The 20,555-nt window shown below is 38.9% G+C and overlaps 1 protein-coding gene across 1 annotated transcript in view; it reads left to right on the plus strand.

Moving 5' to 3' along the window:
- Positions 1-20,555, plus strand: part of FHOD3 (formin homology 2 domain containing 3) — a 219,512-nt gene that overhangs the window by 56,170 nt on the left and 142,787 nt on the right. Inside the window, exons 3-5 of the mRNA XM_058181693.1 lie at positions 6,530-6,597; positions 16,861-16,966; positions 19,438-19,532. Of these exons, the coding sequence (XP_058037676.1) occupies positions 19,452-19,532 (81 nt within the window). The 5' untranslated portion in view covers positions 6,530-6,597; positions 16,861-16,966; positions 19,438-19,451. The remainder of the gene's footprint in view (positions 1-6,529; positions 6,598-16,860; positions 16,967-19,437; positions 19,533-20,555) is intronic.

Consider the following 20,555-nt stretch of genomic DNA (forward strand, 5'->3'; position numbering starts at 1 on the left):
ATTTTACAAAAGCTTTTTTATTGCAATCTAAGTATATTCTGAAAACTGATCTTGAGTCTATTTTCATTCAGAACTGAAGCCCAGCTCAATTTTAGTAAACCTATTCAGATGAATGGCCTGAGATAATGTTTTCCTGTCAGAGTATTTATCCTGGGGATGGGGGTGAGGTAGAAGGAAGAAAATAATGGGAAAATAATGCATTTCCTTCATGTCTCCTACATTAAAAATGTGAGAACTTCTCATAAAAGTCAAAAATAAACATCCTGATTTAATGAATATTGTTTCTTCTTTCTTTTTCCTTGGCCTAATTTTATTAATAAATGTCTACTTTTGTATTCAAGTTCCCTTGTGAAATTTTAGAGACCTGAGATATCTATCCAGGAGAAGAAGGTGTTCTTAGATAATGTATTGATGTATTTATACTGTCTGACTCCCAACCACTCTTTCTAGTTAGAAACTAGAACCTGAATTTACCTTTTGCAAGAAGGATTTCTTATCAAGGAAATGGATTGATCAGGGGCAGTAATCTAACATTGATAAGATAACTTAATTTTGGGTTAGAACATGAAATACCTGACATTTATATATTGATTGAGTTTAATCTTAAATTAGAAACTTGAGCATTCAATTATTATGAACCAAATTTTAAAATGTCAAATTTTGTATCATGTTTTCATTTCAAAGGTGAAATATATAAATATGGCTTAAGAACATATTTTAATTCATCACAATATTTTAAATAAATTTCAAGCACATAGAGAACATATTTCAAGCCTATTTATTCCGTGATCCTTTTTCTCTTCTCAGCATTATATTCAGAATGTTAAATAGCACATTACTAAACTCTGGGTTCTCCCTTTTCTCCCTTCCTTTTTAATATCTACATAAACACACTGGGGGAGATCATCTATCAGTTCAGGATGATGCCCACTTATACATCTCCGTCCCCAGCCATCCAAGTGAACGTTGAGGTTGTGTTCCATTATCTGGAGGCTGAGAGGGTTTCATTAGAAAAGAACAGGATATAGCTCAGCCCTTTAAGACTGAATGGCTATGTGTTTTGCAGTCCAGATCTGGAATATGCAACATTGCAACATTTCCATCTTTGATTCTAGATGTAGTGGCATTACCTCGTTCAGTCTTGGTGTGCAATCTGGTTTTTTTCCTAGATAGCCTCTCAAGTACAATTCAAGGTACTGGATTTTATCTTTAAAGCCTAACATGGCATAGGACTCCATTATTCAAAGGACCACATTATTCTGGGAAGATCTATCTATCATGCAATCCCACAGGGAGGACATTTTTCGTATTCTGTCTTTTAAAATTTGCATTTTTATGGGATCAGGGAAATATGCCTTCTCTGGGATTAATCCAGAAGTGGGCTTCAGCCAGTTCGGACTGGTTTGTGTGAACTGGTTGTTAAATTTTTGTGCTGTTCAGAGAACTGGCTAATCACACCACTGGCTGGCCCTTCCCACCCCTCTCCTCCCAGTCACTCCTTATCTTGCCTTGGCCACAGCATAGCAACTGCTGTTTTCTGGCTTCCTCGTTCATTCACTCGCTTGACTTGATCATGTGGCCCCAAGACTCAGCCCACTTGTCTGCCTTTGTTCTGGGCTCTCACACGGCCCAGCTACCTGCCTGTCTGGTGAGCTTTCCTTCGCCTCTTTGCTGGCACAAACAACCTGTTACAGGGCCTTCCCAAACCTCCCCTGGCCTGTTACAGGCTGAAATGGAGAGTCCCAAGCCTCGTCCGAGCCTTCCTTGGGCTCCCCCAGCCTCTTACAGGCCAAAATGGAGGATCCCTGGGCCTGCCCTCCCCACCCCATTTCCCATGGCTTTACTGTACTTATTTTTCGAAGAGCTGCAGAAGAGGCTGAGCCACTTGGCAGAGAAGCCAAAGTCTTTTATTCAGAAGCCAGTGAAGCTGTAAGAACATGAGTCTCAGCTTGCTAAGCCAGATCTGTGCGGAACCCCAATTGAAAAACTCCAAAGATGCTGTCTTGTTGGTTGGATGATTGTTTATTGCCGCTACAAGCCAGATCCTAGGCAATACTGAGCTACAATGGTGTAAAGTCAGCGCTGAGAGTTTCTGCCTCTAATCACCTTTTAACAGCCCGCACCACACACCCCTAACAACTAGGCATCATCCGGCGTTTGCAGTGGGCACTTTTCAGCTGTTCAGTGGCTTGGTTCAAATGGGCCGCCCAACTTCTGTGCCTGCTCTGATGTCATACGCCGACGCCAGGAAGCCCAATCATGAGCATGCCTCTCTCCAATGTCATGTGTCCGTCCACCTACCGCCCCACGCTAAGCCACCATCACCATCACACCCGTGCTCATTGTAGCCCTTGTGTGCTTTGCCGCAGCCATTTCCAATGTTCGTGCTTGCTTCCCTGTGGGATCATGTGCTCCTTCCTGCAAGATCATGTGACGAGCCCTGTGCTAGGCTTGACAGGAAGATGTAAGGAAAACAGTTTTCCCCAACTGAATAAAAGACTTCAGCTTCTTTGCCATGAGGATCTGCAGGCTTAGTTTAGATCAGTGCTTCTCAATTATTTTCTGTCATGCCCCCCTAGGAAGAAGAAAACATTTTTCGCGCGCCCCCTCACGACTGTAAACACGGGGCTTAGCTTGTTATGACAGTGTTTGCCGAGGTCAAACGCGCCCCCCTTTACGGAGCCTCGCACCCCCCCTGGGGGGCCCGCCCCACTATTTGAGAAGCACTGGTTTAGATCAATCTGGTTAGCCTTAGTTTGGGCACAGTCTGCTTGCTGCTGACTGGCTAGTTCAAATGAGCAGCTTCAGGGATTGGGGTTGTGGCAGCCAATCAACAAGAGCCTTGCAGTTCAGCCTGATGAGACCAAAGAAGCAACCTCCCCTTTCATTGGCTGCTGCTGCCTCAAGCAGGAGGCTGCTGTGGCCCAGTCCAGGCCTAGTCTTTTACCCAGACAGTCTTTTACTCAGAAACTGGTGAAAATGTTTTCCTTAGATTTCACATTCTTACAACTTCACCATCATCTGAATAAAATACTTTGACTTCTCTGCCAGTGGGTCAGCCACTTCTGGACCTCTGCAGATCTTCAAAAAAAGTAAGATCTTCAAAAAGTAAGCAATAAAGTAAACAGCATAATTAAAATTTCCATTACTTTCAATGGGAAGTAAAGGTAATTAAGTTAGCAAGAATGTAACCTGTGGTGAAATCTAAAACTTTTCTCTACAGGTTCTGTGGGTATGGCTTGGTGGGGGGGTGTCTTGTGACTGAGTGGGCATGGCCAACTCGATGTCATTCAAAGCCATGTCCATTCAGTCACAAGACACCACCCCCACCAAGCCATGCCAACAGAACCCGATAGGGAAACTTTTTAAATTTCTATTCCTTTTTTTCCCTTTTTGCGAGATGACTGCCTCAACCAGGTTGGGGAATGCACCATTCTCCAACTCCAGCCTTGCCTCGGAGCCACCATCCACTTGCTGAATTCATCAGCGGCAGGTTGGGTATGCGCTTGCACAGCCGGCGCATGGAACAGGGCGATGATGGCAACACATTCAAGAAGGAGAGTGGCTCTGGTAACTTTTGGGCATTTGCCTTCCCTGGGAGCCAGCCATGGGAGGTAGGTAAGGACACACTGTGTGGGCGGCAGCTCCAGGGCAAGGCCGGAATCAGGGAATGGTGCATTCCCTGATCCGGTTGGGGCAGGTGGCAGCTCCAAGGCCTCGGGGAATGGTGCATCCCTGGCCCCAGCCCCCAACCCAAGGCAAAGGGCAAGTGGACAGGAGGCGAGCAGTGGCGGCTCCAGGGCCTTGGAGAATGGTGCATCCCTGAGTCCCGGCCCCCGACCCAAGGCGAAGGCTGAGCAAGCGGTGGCTCCAGGGCAAGGCCAGAGTCTCTTTCTGGGCATGTTGCTTCTGCCTGTTGGGCCACTTCTGAAGCTGGCAGCTCTGCAACCAGCCACTTTGCTTTTTTCCTCATGGGAGGCTTGTGTGGTGGCACCAGCAGAAGTGCTGCAGGGAAGTGTCCCAACAAGCAGAAGCGCTGCACCCAGAAAGAGAAGGGCAAGAGGAGCCAGTGGGCTGCAGACACAAAGGCAAGCTCTGAGGCAGCAGCTGTGCTCTGTGAAAGAGGGCAGATGTCCCGTAGCTGCACATGCAGCACATGCAGTTTTAAAACCAGGAAGTAATGACTGGGTGGATGGGCAGAGCCTCAAGCTGCCATCTCTACCGGTTCTCTGAACTACCGGCCATCATTGCTACCTACCGGATCAGCCGAGCCGGTCCAAGCGGGGAGCATTTCACCCCTGATGTAACCTATTAAGGTTATGTTTAAAAATATAAAAGAACTATATGTTAAAAATGTCCCTGATTTGCAACTAAATAATTTAATGTCCATCCTTTGACTCTTGCAGCAAATTGTACATTTTTGTTTTGATAAAAGCAAAGTCAATATTAATTGAAAATCAATCTTTTTCTTCAGAGTAGTTCCTCTCTCACCATCCTCTAAAGCTCTATTCCTTAACTGATTTTTCTTAATAATTTGCGTATTTAGATCAACATAAAGGAAGCAAAAGGCAACAGCATTCCTAAGGGAGCAAAATCCATACAGCTATATAATGAATGGTCTCCAAAGTGGTCAATTACCATAGTAAAAAGCAGTAAAAAAACCAATGAGTTTAAAATACAGCTACTACTGTTTCCAAAATATATACCGGTAATTTGCTAAAAATTTAGAAGATACCTATGTTAACAGATAGCTGCTTCCATTAGCAGAAGAGCAGCTTCTAGTATAGGGGAAAATAATCACAAATCCAGCTAGTTTTTATATTTGCTTGAGAGTCTGTGAGAAACGTTTTGCTAATGTTAGAATGAAATACACTGAACAACTAATGTAATTTTGTCTTCTTGTAATTCTTGAAATCCATGTCACAGAATTCAGTGTTTCAAAGGTATTCATATCATTTTTGACATTTTTGTCCTAAGATTACCAGATTTAAACATTCTGGTTGTTTAAACATTTAATGGAAAAGTATTTTTATAATGCTAATATCAGGTTTTGAACATTAGGCTTGTCAAATTTCTTGTTTCTGATTAGATTGCATTTCACAATGCTTCAAGTGTATAGTAGCTTATTTAGTTATATTAACAGGATAGATATCACTAAAAATTATACTTTATAGCAAAAAAAAAGTAAGTAATCCATGGAAATGGGGTGGGGAGGAGTAAGTGGAATCTGAGATGTTAGCAGAGGTGGGTTTCAGCAGGTTCTGACCAGTTCTGGAGAACCGGTAGCAGAAATTTTGAGTAGTTCGGAGAAACGGTAGTAAAAATTCTGACTGGTCCTGCCTCAATCTGTTCTCTGCCTCCCAAGTCCCAGCTGATTGGGAGGAAATGGGGATTTTGCTGTATCCTTCCCCTGCCATGCCCACTAAGCTATGTCACGCTTATTGAAACCCACCACTGGATGTTAGCAAAGCAGTCTTTGAAGACTCAGCAGGGCAGGATGGGGTGGGGGAAGCAATTGTGGGGACCCCAGGGGAGCATGAGGTATCTCAGTGGTTTGGGGAAGGAAAACATGGAATAACTGAACAATGATAGACTATAACTTAATACAAGTGTGTATTATTATTAGAAATACATAAGTGGATTGAATGTAATGATTATGATTAACCTGATTAGTTTTATTTGTACTAGAATGTATGACTTCCAGGTTCCACACTATTCACACACTGATTTGATATCTTAATTAAAAAATTAAAAAAATTAAAAAACTTATAAATTAAAAAAAGAAGGCAGCTGGAAAGGTTACAAATGATGACCCCAGGATAGTACAACTGTCATAAATATATGCCAGTTGCCAAGCACTCAAATTTTGATCATGTGACCATATAGATGTTGAAATGATCGTAAGTGAGAAAACCATTTATAAGTCACTGTTTTCAGTGCCATTGTAACTTCCAAAAGTCACTAAGCAAATGGTTGTAAGTCAAGGACTACCTGTAGTCTCCATAGCTATACAATACAGGGTTTTTTTTCTTCATTAAATATAACTTCCAAGATTATATCACAACATTGTTTGGAAAGATTTTCACTTGGTAAACTGTGTTGGCTTAATAGCAAAATTATTCTACACTTGGCTGCATGAGTGAGTAAGTTACAATTCATACTGTCAGGATTTACAACATTTGACAAATAAACTTTTTAAACTTATTTAATAATGTTGGTATAGGAAATTATTTACATTATATGTAAATGATTAATGCATTGAGGTATCTTATTACTGCTCCCAGATTATTCTTTTAGATTAGAGATATGGCACAGAAATTCTCAGTCCAATCTGGCTCTGAGTTTGTTTTTCTTTCTTATTCTAATTCTTTATTATTAATGCACCTTTTTTACATATACATATACATGGTATTACATACTATAAACATTGCCAGAGAGAAGGGGGGAGAGATTGTATTTTTTCTCTAAACAACAGGCTCCACAACTGATTATAATAATCAGATAATTTTTAAACATTTTGTCCTTTCAGAGAAATTGTACAACTCAAATGGACGGGAGTTAAGGCGGGCCCTCTTCTCCTTGAAACAGATATTTCAAGTAAGTGACCATTACCACTTAATATACATTTTGTTTCTTCAGAAACTAATGTATTTCATTATTATTGCTGGGGGAGAGGTGTTGTTATTATTTTGTTATTACTTCAACACGTAACAGACTAAACCTCTAGACTTAATATCTTTTTATCTGCTTTATTTTATTATTTATTATTATTGCTTCTTAATGTCTTTCTCCAACCACACTTAGGATAATTCACAGAAAGTTCCAAAGAAGGTTCAAAGTAATTCCTGAGGAAGCAAAGGCATCTGCAGAAAGGCCAGATGAGCAATATAGCAGCCAAAACTAGGCCGTTAAAACCTATCCCATTTTACACAAGTCATGTGCAAGATAAAGATAGAACTTTCATTATGTGGTCATAGCACTACCTTAACTTTTTTGACTCAGCTTCAACAAGGAAAATAAATTCAGTGAAAAAACCTTCATATATTCTCAACATAAATAGGAAACGTCTTAATTTTATTTAGTATGTGGTGTGGAAATGTGGAAAAAGTGTGAAAGGGCTAATGAGACGGGATTTACAAAGTGAAATTTCTTTATTGTGTCACAATATAAAAATTGGAATCATCACAATTTTTAAATAAATGAATGATATTTCTATTTTTACAATGCCATTATGTTGCAAAAGCAGATAGATACTTCGGGTTGTATTATCCATTTCTATGCAATACTGTTGAATCATAAAGTTGTGCATAAAATTCAAATACGGCTGATTTGTGATTTATGACTCATAAACACATATACATGCATGCATACATACATACATCCAAAGTGTTTTTGATTTTTATAGGTAATATGAGCAAAACCAAAGTCATAAGAATTACAAAACTATATACTTGAAAATTGGGCCACTGAATCCGAGTTTCCATTAAGCACAGGAACACCAGCCAAATATCCCAGATAGATAGATGGCTGTCTGGACTATTTAAACATCTCTATGCAGACACATCACTACCTCAAATGAGACTGATAACTGTTGTATCATCTGCAAACTTCAGTATTTTAATAGAGAGATTTCTATAGATACAATAATTGGTATATAGATAAAAGAGCAATAAAGAGAACATACAGCCTTGAGGAGCACCTATGCTAATTGCCCAGGTATTAGATATAATTTTCCTTAACTTCACCTTCCTTCTTCTTGCTTCCTATCTTAGCTTCCTTAGCTTCACCTTGCTTCCTATCTGTCAAAAAGCTTATAATCCACCTATAGGCACAGTTGAGTCGGTTTAGAGCAGGGGTGTCAAACTCAAGGCCTGCGGGCTGGATCCGGCCCATGGGGTGCTTAAATCTGACCTGCAGGGCTGGCCTGAAAATATCAAAAGACTGGCCTGCAGTGCCTCTGGCAGTTAAAACAGGCTGTGTGTGGCCCCCCATGCCTAGTTTTCACCCTCCATGGTCTCTTGTAGCATTCTGCTAGTTGAAAACAGCCCCAAAATAAACGGCTCAAAACTGGCTGGAAAATGGGCCGGAAATGGGCAACACACAGGGGTGAAATGCTCCCGGTTCACACCGGCTTGCCCGATTAGGTAGCTATGGCAGCTGCTGGTTCGGAGGGCCGATAGCAAAAATCCCTGACCCCGCCCCCCTGCCTCTTCTGAGCCGCACCATCAGCACAGGGGTTTTTTTTACTTTTAATTTTTTTTCTTCAGCCGAAACATGCCTTTAAAAGTTAAAAAAAAAAAAAACCTCTGATGATCGCGGGGCTGAGCAGAGATCATCAAAACCCTGTAAAAGTTTTTTTTTAAAAACCCTCTTCAGCTGAAGGGAAAAGAAAAAAGAAAAAAAACCGAGGTTTTAAAAGCCTCCTCTGGAGATCCCAGAGGAGTTTCCTGATCCTCACAGGCTTTTAAACTCACTTTTTAACAGCCCCCACTTACAAGAGCCCCCACCCATGCCCAGCCAATTTCCCCTCCTCTCTTACCTATAATTACTGCTCTTTCGGGCTGGCAACACCATGCTTTCTTCAGCTACTGAAGGAAAAAAAAACCTTGCTTTGACTTCCTGCTTTGCTGGCTGAGGAACTCTGGGAGTTGAAGTCCACAATGAAATGAAATGAAATGAAATGAAATAATAAAATAAAATATTTGTGCAGCTTTCTGAGATTTGATGTGTTTCTGTAGTGTTTCACTCTAACTACACAAACACACAAAATCTCACAAAGCTGTATCTGGCATTGTGTGTGTGTGTGTCAGTTGTGTTGTGTGTGTGTAAAGTGTGAAAGTGTGAAGTTCCTGCTTGTTGCAGGGGCCATTTTGGGTGAAGTGCAGCTGCTTTTACATTGTGTGTGAGTCAGTTGTGTTGTATTGTGTGTGTATAAATTGTGAAAGTTGGTTTTTTGTACCTCTTATTATTTTGTAAACCTTATTTATTATTTTTATTATTTATTGTTATTGGCCACGCCCACCCTGGAGACTAATCTGTAGGGCATCTGTAGGCATGCTGTTAAGTCAAGTGGAACAAGACTCACATTTCTTGAGAAGTCAATTTTACAATCAGTTCAAAATCATTTAACAGTTATGCAGTTATGCATCCAGTTCTAAATCCACCAGAACACTGTAAGATCTCTCCTACATTTAACTATCTTATATACAAGGATGTAATGAGATAGCTCTTGAAACATATTAGCAAAATCAAGAAAAATATATTGCTAAAAAGCATTTAGCCAAACTAATTAGGGGATAATTAAAAGAGACAAAATTACTCCAAAACAAATTGTTCTTCAGAAAACTATTCTGGCTCCTCCTTGCTTGACCCTTTGTATTTTCCTCTCCAGATACAGGACATTAATTCCCTGTTCTGGGTTTAAAATAACAGGATGGCAAAGGAAAAGTAAGTTAGGATACCAATACAAATGAAGCTGGCAGGGGAGTTGCAAGCATCTTATCAATAATTGCAGTGCATGTAAAAAAAAAAAGAACATTGTATTTGATCAGTTTTTCTGAAATAGCTTAAAACTGTTGATATATATCAGTTTAGCTGTTTCTTGCTTAATTGTGCTTGCAAAATTTCTGTGGGGCAGAACTTGTTATGGAACTTTTGAGTTCCATAACAAAATGTCCTAGGAGATTAAAATGCTCTGCTATTTCTTTGTTCTTATTTGTATCCATTAATCTTTTTGTGAAAAGTCTGACCTGTTCATCCTATGTGGAAACCAGAGACACAATGCTGGCAGATAATCATCTAGGCTTATAGCCTTGCCTGTTTTCATCTTTTTAAATACCATCTGGTATTTCAAAAGCAGCTATAGGATCATTCGTAAGTTGTTTTTGCACCTGCAAAAGCTTCATTAGTTGTTATTTTAAAAGATACTCATTTTTTTCCCTGTTAAGTTCATATCTTTATACGAATTGAGTAGAAATTATAGAATGAATTTTTGATAGAGACGTTATCTGTCAATATTGTCTTGTCCTCCTGGATTTTACCAATCATTATCTTTCCTCTTTCTTTTCTCAATCTATATGTCAATTATCTTCCTGATTTATTTGAAAACTAAAAATGTCTTTGTTTCACATAATTCAGTTTTATTTACATTTCCAGTCCTCCAAAAGGACTGCTGGCAATCAGGCCCTTCTATCCCTTTCCCAGGTGGCCAGCCCAACCTGGCCCATGCACACCAACACAGGGAGTTACAGGCTTTAATTAGAAAAATTATGGCCATTAAGACAAACTCAAGCATCACAATAATTTAAAACATTAAACCTTATGGTGACCAATGTTGTGCAAGCTTTTGTCTCATACACTTGTCATCTGCAAGCCCACTGAGGTGCCTAAGGAGTCTCCCTCATGGCAGCCAGGATACAGTCCGTAGGCTGACATAAAGCCATGTTTTTTTCCTTTGGATTCTCTCTTTCTGAAGGAGTGCAGCCTCATTTCCTCATAATAGCTTTGTTCTAGTTCCTCCCTCTCAGTCCTTTTATCCTCAGCTGCTTGAATCTATCATTCTACTTCCAGCATTCTGATTTAACTCTCCCTGCTGGGGATTATATTTCTTAGAAATATCCTTCAGGGTCCTTCCTATTTTAAATCCAGGGGCAAGGCCCCAACCACGAGGGAACCTTGCTAATGGAGCAGGCTACACAATGGTTGGCATAATAATTTAATTTGCATAATTTTAGAGTTTGTTGGTGTCTTCTTTAAGTCAGATTTTTTTTTCATTTTAAATACATCCAATACCTTTTGCATCTTTTCTCGAGGTTTTTTTTTCTTTTCTAAACAATTATATTTTATAAAATAACCTCTCATAATGACTTTGTTCGCTTACTAAACACTCATTAACTGTACCTTTACCCAAATTGTTGTTAAAATATTCATTCAATTTCTCTTTACAGTTTTTAGAAATCTTTTCTTTCTGTAGAATAGTCATTTCACTCTCCATATATAAACTGTGAGTTCCTTCTTCTAAGCATCAGAAGAACTATTTAATGATATGAAAAAGCAAAAAATATTTTGAAGCAAAATATCCACTTTTGAAATTTTATTAGCATAGTATCAATTCCTGAAAAGAATTTATGAAAAAAAAGGTTTCTTCTTTTGCCAATCCATTTTTGTGCCTCCAAGAGTCAAGTTAAGTTGTCCATTTTGTGGTAGTTTATCTTGTGACAGTTATCCCTTTATTTAATGCTCCATCAAAAGTCAGCAAAGTTATCCCACTCCAATAACCAAGCAGACACCAGTTTTCATAAATAAAAGATGTTAATTGTTCCATAGAGGTGGCACAGTGGTTAGAGTGCAGTAATGCAGGCTACTTCTGCTGATCACCTGCTCCAGCAGTTTAGCAGATCAAATCTCACCAGGCTCAAGGTTGAGTCAACCTTTCATCCTTCCGAGGTGGGTAAAATGAGGACCCAGATTGTTGGGATCAGTATGCTGACTCTGTAAAACCACTTAGAGAGAGCTGTAAAGAACTGTAAGTCTAAGTGCTATTGCTATATGTTACTCAAGAAATTTCTATTTTTCTTCATTTGGTACATAAATTCCAATTACCATTGTCTGTATCCTATTCATCCACTTCTTTTGCTACAAATCTACCCTATTCATCTGATACAATTAGTTTAGTTTTAAGCTGAAGTTTTACATTCAAGACAACTCAATTTCTCTTGTTTAGTTCCTTTGAGATAAACCTTTTTTATCTTTTGTTAACCAAATACTGTATTTTCTGCCTTCTATTTTAACATGTTTCTTTTAGCCAAAGTATATCCAAATAAAATTTCTTCAAGTAACAAAATATTTTCTTCTGCTTTAATGGGGCATTGGTCCCACTAATATTCCATTTTTATATTCCATTTTTATTTTATTTTGAGAAGATTGTGAATCCAAATCTTATGTAGCTGCTCCTTTTCATCACTTCATAAGTCAAGGACTACCTGTAATTTGTTTTGATTTTAGTCTGGATGAAGTTTATTCTTCATTGCAATATAAAATACAGAGAGTTAAAAAACTAATTGTGTTTGTGTGTACTAAAAAAAACTATAAAGGGATACATAAACATATTAAAAATTAATATATAGCTAATTAAATCTGTCGTAATACAAAACTCAACTAAAAAATTAAATACACATTCAGGCTGATTTGAAGCATAGGTAATCTTCCAATCGATTTTAATTGCTGCTGCACAAAACCTGGCAACCTTGTAGGTTGTAGCGAGATTGGTATCTACAAGCGGAAGGGACGATTGTCCTGTGCATCAAGGTATGTATTCAGCATTGGTGTGATGAAGCTTTTACAAATGTCTCTATACTGCAACCCTGGAAGAGCACATGCTCTGTTGTCTCTCTGTCCAGAATCAAAGGGACCTTGCTTCTCAGTAGGGAATCTGTCTGTATCTGCCTTCAAGGACATCTGAGGGAAGAGCATGACACCATGCCAGAGTGAAGGTCTTCCAATGGCTAGATACTTCAAGACTGGTTACATATGTTATGTGAGAAATAGGGTATCTGTTACATTCACTGGCAAAAAGGTTTAGGGACCTGGCTACGTTCAGTTGATGCTCAATGTTTGTTATACACGGTTTAATAAGAGCTTTGGCCTGGTCATATCCAATGCTGAGTAGAAAGCCTGGAGATAAACTAAAGATGAGATTTTAGTTAGTTTAGGGGGTTTTTTTGGGTCAGAAATAAAAGTAAATGCTAGAAACTGCCCAAAAAATGTTGAAAATTACAGTCACATGACCACAGAACATGCAAATGGTTGTGAAGGTGAGCCAATTGCCAAGTACCCAAAATTCAATTATGTAACCATGGAGTGGGTGCTTTTGTCATAACTTCATAATTGGGTCATAAATAGCTTGGGTGATACACTATATCACTGGGTAGTAACAGCGGCATTGAGTGATGCATTGTAAAGTGTTCTTATCCTCAAAATGGGGAAAAAAGAAACCTTGAGAAAGAAAGGTCCAATAGCTAGCAATCCCTTCGGGAGACATGCTACACATACACAAAAGTTATAAGCACTTTGAAAGAACAGATCTCTATACTAGCTGCTATGAAATTCCTGCTTCTTCCTGATTACACGAACTTGTCTCATTAGATGTAGCAGGAAGGGCATGTAACGGGCCCTATCTGTCTGAAAAGTCCCAGGAAGCAATCTTTTTCTGCTGGGACACCCTCGTTCTGGAATATCATTCCTCCTGATGTGAGATTAGCCATGATCTCAATACATTTAAGACAACCCTCAAAATTTGGTTCTCCCATTCTCCCATAGTCCTTTTTATATATTTAAATTGTTTAATTTTTCATACTTTTTATTGTTTTATTGTATACTATTTAAGTCATATATGTGAGATGAGTGACTATATAAATTTAATAAAGAAATAGAAGAGACAGACAATGTAAATCTTGCAAAATCCAGCACTGAAAAAAAAGCCTGTATTCTTAAAATCTTTAAAATGTGCGATGGCTCAGCTGTTTAAGACCTGAGTACTACATGACGGGGTGAGCTTTCGTTATTTGCCACAGTTCTTCCCCACCTAGCAATTTGAAAGCATACCAAAAGTGAATAGATTAAATAGATGTCACTTCGATGGGAAGGTAACAATATTCCTCCGCATATAATCATGCTGGCCACATGACCACGAAAATGTCTTCAGAGAAAGCTTTCTCAGCTAAGAGCACCAACCTCTAAAGTAGGAAATTACTGGACAGGGGAAACCTTTACCTTCATTCTTAAAATCAGAATATATTTACCAAAACTACTATATTTGAACTGCAAAAATCCAGATGGCTTTCTTTATCTCTGCTTTCATTTTGCTGCAATTTGTAGCCAGATACAAGAGTTCCAAACTAAAATAATGCAGTTCTTTCTCACAATATATCTTCATAATGTAGCTGTCACTTTTTACATTTTAATCAGTCTGAAATGAGAAAAGAAATTAGCTTGCTTTTGTGTTTTATGGTATGGAAAGTAGAGGCAAGAAAGACAATATAGTTGTAAATTGGAAAGAAAGTTACTGTGAAAAATAGAAATGAGATTTGCAATTACTCTTCTCAGTCCCTCAATCTACAGAATTTATTTAAATTATTTTTAATATATGTTTAATTGTCATAATGGGTAGGAAGATTTAGGCTGGAACATCAGTCTAAGTGATGCAGAGAGGTTTAGTTTCTACCAAATTCTAGGAAGAAAAACCATATGGAGGAGAGCAGAGTGAGTAAAAATCTATGCACATGGGGACAAGGAGAAAAATGATAAAAGCTTTTTCATTTTGTCTAAAGCAGGGGTCCCTGAGCCCTGGGCCATGGACTGGTATCTGTCCATGACCTGCTAGGAACCAGCAACACAGCTGGAAGTGAATGTCATGCGAGCGAGTGAGTGAAGCTTCATCTATATCTGCTCCCCAGAACTATCATTACCCTCTCAGCTCACCTCATTTCATCAGGCCTTATATTTTTATAGGAGCGTGAACCCTACTGTAAACTGTGTGTGAGGGATCTACAGGTGAAACTTAAAAGATTAGAATATCGTGCAAAAGTTCATTTATTTCAGTAATCCAACTTAAAAGGTTAAACTAATATATGAGATAGACTCATTACATGCAAAGCAAGATAGTTCACACCTTGATTGTCATAATTTTGATGATTATGGCTTACAGCTCATGAAAACCCCAAATTCACAACCTCAGAAAATTAGAATATTATGAAAAGATTCAATATTCTAGGCTCAAAGTGTCCCACCCTAATCAGCTAATTAAGCCATAACACCTGTAAAGGGTTCCCGAGCCTTTAAATGGTCTCCCAGTCTGGTTCAGTAGGAATCACAATCATGGGAAAGACTGCTGACCTGACAGTTGTGCAGAAAACCATCATTGACACCCTCCATAAGGAGGGAAAGCCTCAAAAGGTAATTGCAAAAGAAGTTGGATGTTCCCAAAGTGCTGTATCAAAGCACATTAATAGAAAGTCATGTGGAAGGGAAAAGTGTGGAAGAAAAAGATGCACAAGCAGCAGGGATGATAGCAGCCTGGAGAGAATTGTCAGGAAAAGGCCATTCAAAAGTGTTGGGGACTTTCACAAAGAGAAGACTGAGGCTGGAGTCAGTGCATCAAGAGCCACCATACACAGACAGATCCTGGACATGGGCTTCAAATGTCGTATTCCTCTTGTCAAGCCGCTCCTGAACAACAAACAACGTCAGAAGTGTCTTACCTGGGCTAAAGAAAAAAAAGAACGGATCTGTTGCTCAGTGGTCCAAAGTCCTCTTTTCTGTTGAGAGCAACTTTTGCATCTCATTTGGAAACCAAGGACCCAGAGTCTGGAGGAAGAATGGAGAGGCGCACACTGCAAGATGCTTGAAGTCCAGTGTGAAGTTTACACAGTCCGTGTTGATTTGGGGAGCCATGTCATCTGCTGGTGTTGGTCCACTGTGCTTCATTAAGTCCAGGGTCAACACAGCCATCTACCAGGAGATTTTGGAGCACTTCATGCTTCCTTCCGCAGACGAGCTTTATGGGGATGCTGACTTCATTTTCCAGCAGGACATGGCACCTGCCCACACTGCCAAAAGTACCAAAACCTGGTTCAGTGCCCATGGGATTACTGTGCTTGATTGGCCAGCAAACTTGCATGACTTGAAAATCTGAGAAATAAGAGAATCTATGGGGCATTGCCAAGAGAAAGATGAGAGACGTGAAACCGAACAATGCAGAAGAGCTGAAGGCCATTATTGAAGCATCCTGGTCTTCCATAACACCTCAGTAGTGCCACAGGCTGATAGTATCCATGCCACGCTGCATTGAGGCAGTAATTGATGCAAAAGGGGCCCAAACCAAGTACTGAGTGCATGCTTATACTTTTCAGAGATCCGATATTGTTCTATGTACAATCCTTGTTTTGTTGATTTCATGTAATATTCTAATTTTCTGAGATTGTGAATTTGGGGTTTTCATGAGCTGTAAGCCATAATCATCAAAATTATGACAAATCAAGGCGTGAACTATCTTGCTTTGCATGTAATGAGTCTATCTCATATATTAGTTTCACCTTTTAAGTTGCATTACTGAAATAAATGAACTTTTGCATGATATTCTAATTTTTTGAGTTTCACCTGTAGGTTGGATGTTCCTTCTCCCTTCCCTCCTGGTTTGTGGAAAAATTATCTTCCACGAAATCAGTCCCTGGTGCCAAAAAGGTTGGGGACTGCTGATCTAAAGTATTTGTAGTTAGGGAAAGGAATAATGAAAGGGACAAAATTGATGCTATTTAGATTATGATACATCTTCTAAAACATTCTTGGACGCCAAAAATCTTTTTCATCCTAGTTTGTGGGTGAATGGTTTTTTTGAAGAGTGATTAGATCAATATAGAACAGTTTTTCATTCAAAGATTAGTGTTCATTTAGTAACCATAATTGGTACCAACAACTCAGTGGTACCAACAACTCAGTCGTTAAATGAAGCAGTCTCTTAAATGACCAACACTTTGCTTTACGACCTGAAAAAGTTATAAATGCAAGGGTTAGTTGTAAAATTGCTTTTTCATCATTCCCGTAGCCACGAACATTTGCTAAAGGAAGCCAGTCTGTATGTGCTTAGTAAAACAAGAAAAAGGAGCAAGCAAAGAACATGCTGGCTTGATACCATCAAAACTGATACAAACAACTGAAAGAAGCTATGTTTGGTAGGATAGCGTGAAGAGCACTTGCCTATGAAGTCGCCAAGAGTCAGACATGGTGAAAACCACTGTGACTTTATTTTCAATATGTTACAAAATGTATCATTTGCCTTTTCCCCCCTTGTCCTCTCTCTCACAGGATGACAAGGATTTGGTTCATGAATTTGTTATAGCAGAAGGCCTGGCTTGTTTAATAAAAGTGGGAGCTGAGGCAGACCAGAACTACCAGAATTACATCTTGAGAGGTACAGAAACTTAATCATACTAGCTATGTATGTTTCACATAACAACTCATCTTCTATTGCTCTCTATCTGTTTAATTTCATTGTAAACTATAATTTATAGCCAGATCAATATGCCATTTCTACTATTTTTAGAATAATAGTTATCCTTAGTCTTTATATTTTTCTCTTATCTTTTCCTGACAATTTATTCTGATAAACCTAACCCTAACCCTAACTTAAACGCTGCTTAACTTAACTTAAACACTGCTGAACCTATCCTTAAGCACCTGGACCCCAACACACCTTTTGTCATCCAGGCTGATGGCGGTGATGTAGCCGGGGGTGGGGGGGCTATTTTCCTTCAGTTAATAAAGAAGGAATCCTGCAGACTTGTGCTAAAGCTCTCGAAGGCAAAATGCAGGTGGGCAGTTTTGGGAAAAGGAAGCCTATCCAGAGCAGTGGGTACTTCTGCACCTGGAGGCATTTTTTTTGAAGGTGGCAAAAGCTCTTTTGTAATGCATACAGACCACAAGAACATAGAAGCGTTAAAAATACATTTAAAGCTATTTACAAAACAAGAGCGATGGATGCAATATTTCAACCATTTCAATTTCATCCTATGCTATTTACCTGGGAGAAGAATTTTCTGGCGGATGCCTTTCCCAAGTTCCAGATTCTCAAGATCACACACCAAAATAGTGCCTCAAGTGGGCAATGATCTTGTACTGCACTGAAAATGTCCTTAATCAGGGATGATTGGTTTACCCACCAGCAATTAGACTTCACTCTCTGCGATGGCCTTGTTTGGGTAGGAAACCAACACTACATGTCTGAAAGCTAATGGCTACCTGTTTTACAACTAACTGTAACTAAAACATCAGTTCTGGTGTACTCACATGAAGAAGAACATAGAGCGATAGGTTGCTAACTTCCCGGTGTGTGAAGCAGCAAAAGGCTATTCTGGCAAACTACCTGAGTTACTACAACCAGTTACCAACCCCATGGCACCCTCAAAAGAAATCTCCATGGATTTCATGGTTGAGCTGCCAGAAACCTCTGGGGACACAATGATCTGGGTTGTCATCGATCTCTTCTCTAAACAAGTACACATTGTGGCTTGCTCCCAAATCCCCTCTGCATGTACTCTGGTAAAGCTTTTCATGCAGGACTTCACAGGATTTCAGATTGAATCATTTCAGACGGGGTGTCCAATTCACTTCATGATTCTGGCAAGAATTTCTCAAACTATTGGGGTCTACTCAGGGACTTAACTCCTCCTAGTGCCCTTAAATGAGTGGAGCATGTAAGCATACAAATGGTGTGTTGCAGCAGTACCTTAGATGTTACATCAATTACCAATAGGACAACTGGTCCAACCTCCTGCAAGCTCCATGCAGAAATTGCATAGCAGTACTGAATTTATGCCATTCTGAATGGCGACCAGTCAAGACTTTGTAGCCATACCAGAACTGTGTCAGCTGAGCCTCCAAACCACCTTACTAGAAGAATGAATTAAATCCCTTCAAATTACCTGGCCTGTTGTGCGCAGGGCACTAGAAAATGCACACAACAGACCAGATAGTTGAAGCACAACAGGTGCATGAAATTACTAAAAAATATGTAGACAAAAAACGCAAAAAGCAAAAGGACTTTCAAGTGGGAGAAAAAATTTACCTTTCCACCAAATATCTGCAATCCAGACAGCAGTTTAAAAAATTGGATCCGAAGTATATTGGCCCATTCCCCGTTGTCTGAGTCATTAATCCAATCACAGTTCAATTAACACTGCCAAAAAAACCTCAGACACATCCATGCAGTTTTCCATAGCAGCCTATTAAAGCCAGTCACCACATTCCCTTTGCTTCCCACAACAAACATCCAACATCAACCATCATTGAAGGTGAACATCATTTAAAGACATTCTTTATTCCCCTCTTCATAGGGGCAAACTCTAATATTTAATCCAATGGAAGGACTATCTTCCATCTGAAACCAAGTGGATCAATGCACAACATGTGTGAGCCCATGTCTTCTTGAAAATTCCATGGTAAATAACCCAATAAACCCCATTTAAGTAGCCTTTTAACCACCCGGGTTTTTTTCCCCTCTCTTTCTCTCTCTTCTAGGACTACCCTTTTATGGCAGCAGAATGTCAGTGCTGCCAACTTGCTTCATCCTGTTGCTTTTTTGCCAATGCCAGATCGGCTTTTTATTATCTTGTAACCAATTGGTTTTAGTAAAAGTAAACCTTTTATATGAAGCAGACTAAAGGCTTTTTCTTTGTAATGACTGAGTTGAGACAAGTCCAACAGTTGTTTTCTTATTGAATATAAAAAGTGTATTCTACAATCTCTATCAGTTTTCTTCCAATTCAAATTGACTTCCAATCCACTCCAACTGCATGTCTGATTTAGCTGTGCAGGTATGATTTTTGCTTGTAACAGCAAATTGTTAAATATAGCAGTTTTTAAAAATCTTCTTTATTTTCTTAGCCCTGGGACAAATTATGCTGTATGTTGATGGGATGAATGGAGTAATAAATCACAATGAAACCATCCAGTGGCTGTACATACTAATTGGGTCTAAGGTAAGAATGTTGGGTGGGTTTTTTTGAGATTTTTACTACAGTTTTTCTTTTTAAATAGTTCTGAGCCATATTCATACTGAATTTTTTTTTTTAAAAAAAGTACTACTGTACATTTCAGGAAGCATCAAAAGGATCAAGGACAGCTAAGCAGCCTCTTGCTAATATTTTTATCCAACCAGTTATCTATACATATAAGGTGACTAATCGTCCCCCTTTAGGGAGGACAGTCCTTCTTTTGTAAGTTCTGTCCTATCTCGAAAAGTGTCCTCCTACATGTCCTCCTTTTTGATATTTGAAGACTAATCTGTAAATCTCTGTATTCGATCAATGCTGATCCGATCCGTTGCGTGTTATATGACGTATTTGTATTTGACATGACGATTTGTCAAGGCTTGGTACAGTGCGGCAAGATGCAGTTATGAAACACATGTGGTTTGAAAGAGTGCAAACACACAAGAGTGCACCTCATGCAAGTGGCTTTGTTTACTTCTTACCAAAACACAACATGGCACACACGCACGCATTAGACTCACTTCTTTCTCAGTGAATATTCAGTCATACACAGGTGAGCACAATAATTCACGTTTTATTAATTCATTATCTATTTAATAATTTCCAAATATGTATAATTTATTTACAAGTTTATTTATTCAATGGAAAGGTACTCATTTAAATAATAATTAATAGGCATGTAAGCATAATTACAATATAAAATATTTTTGTTGCAAATGTTTTTTATTATGCATTTATCATATTATAGCATATTCTGTATTATTGTGTCAATTAATAAAATGTTTCTTTTATTTACATTATTTTTCTTCAATTTATTTGTGTCCTCCTTCTCACTGTAAAAAGGTTGATCACCTTAATTCATAGTATGTTTTTGCTTCCTGAAATCAACAATGCTGTAGATTTCAGTAAGAGTAAACAGGCGGAATTTTTAGAATTTTAGGGAGAAAAAAAGGTAGGAATGTGATATCCAGAAAATGCAGCATAAATAATTGCTATTAAGGAAAAAGTCTA

Source organism: Ahaetulla prasina, chromosome 4, assembly GCF_028640845.1.
Source record: "Ahaetulla prasina isolate Xishuangbanna chromosome 4, ASM2864084v1, whole genome shotgun sequence".
NCBI lineage: Eukaryota > Metazoa > Chordata > Lepidosauria > Squamata > Colubridae > Ahaetulla > Ahaetulla prasina.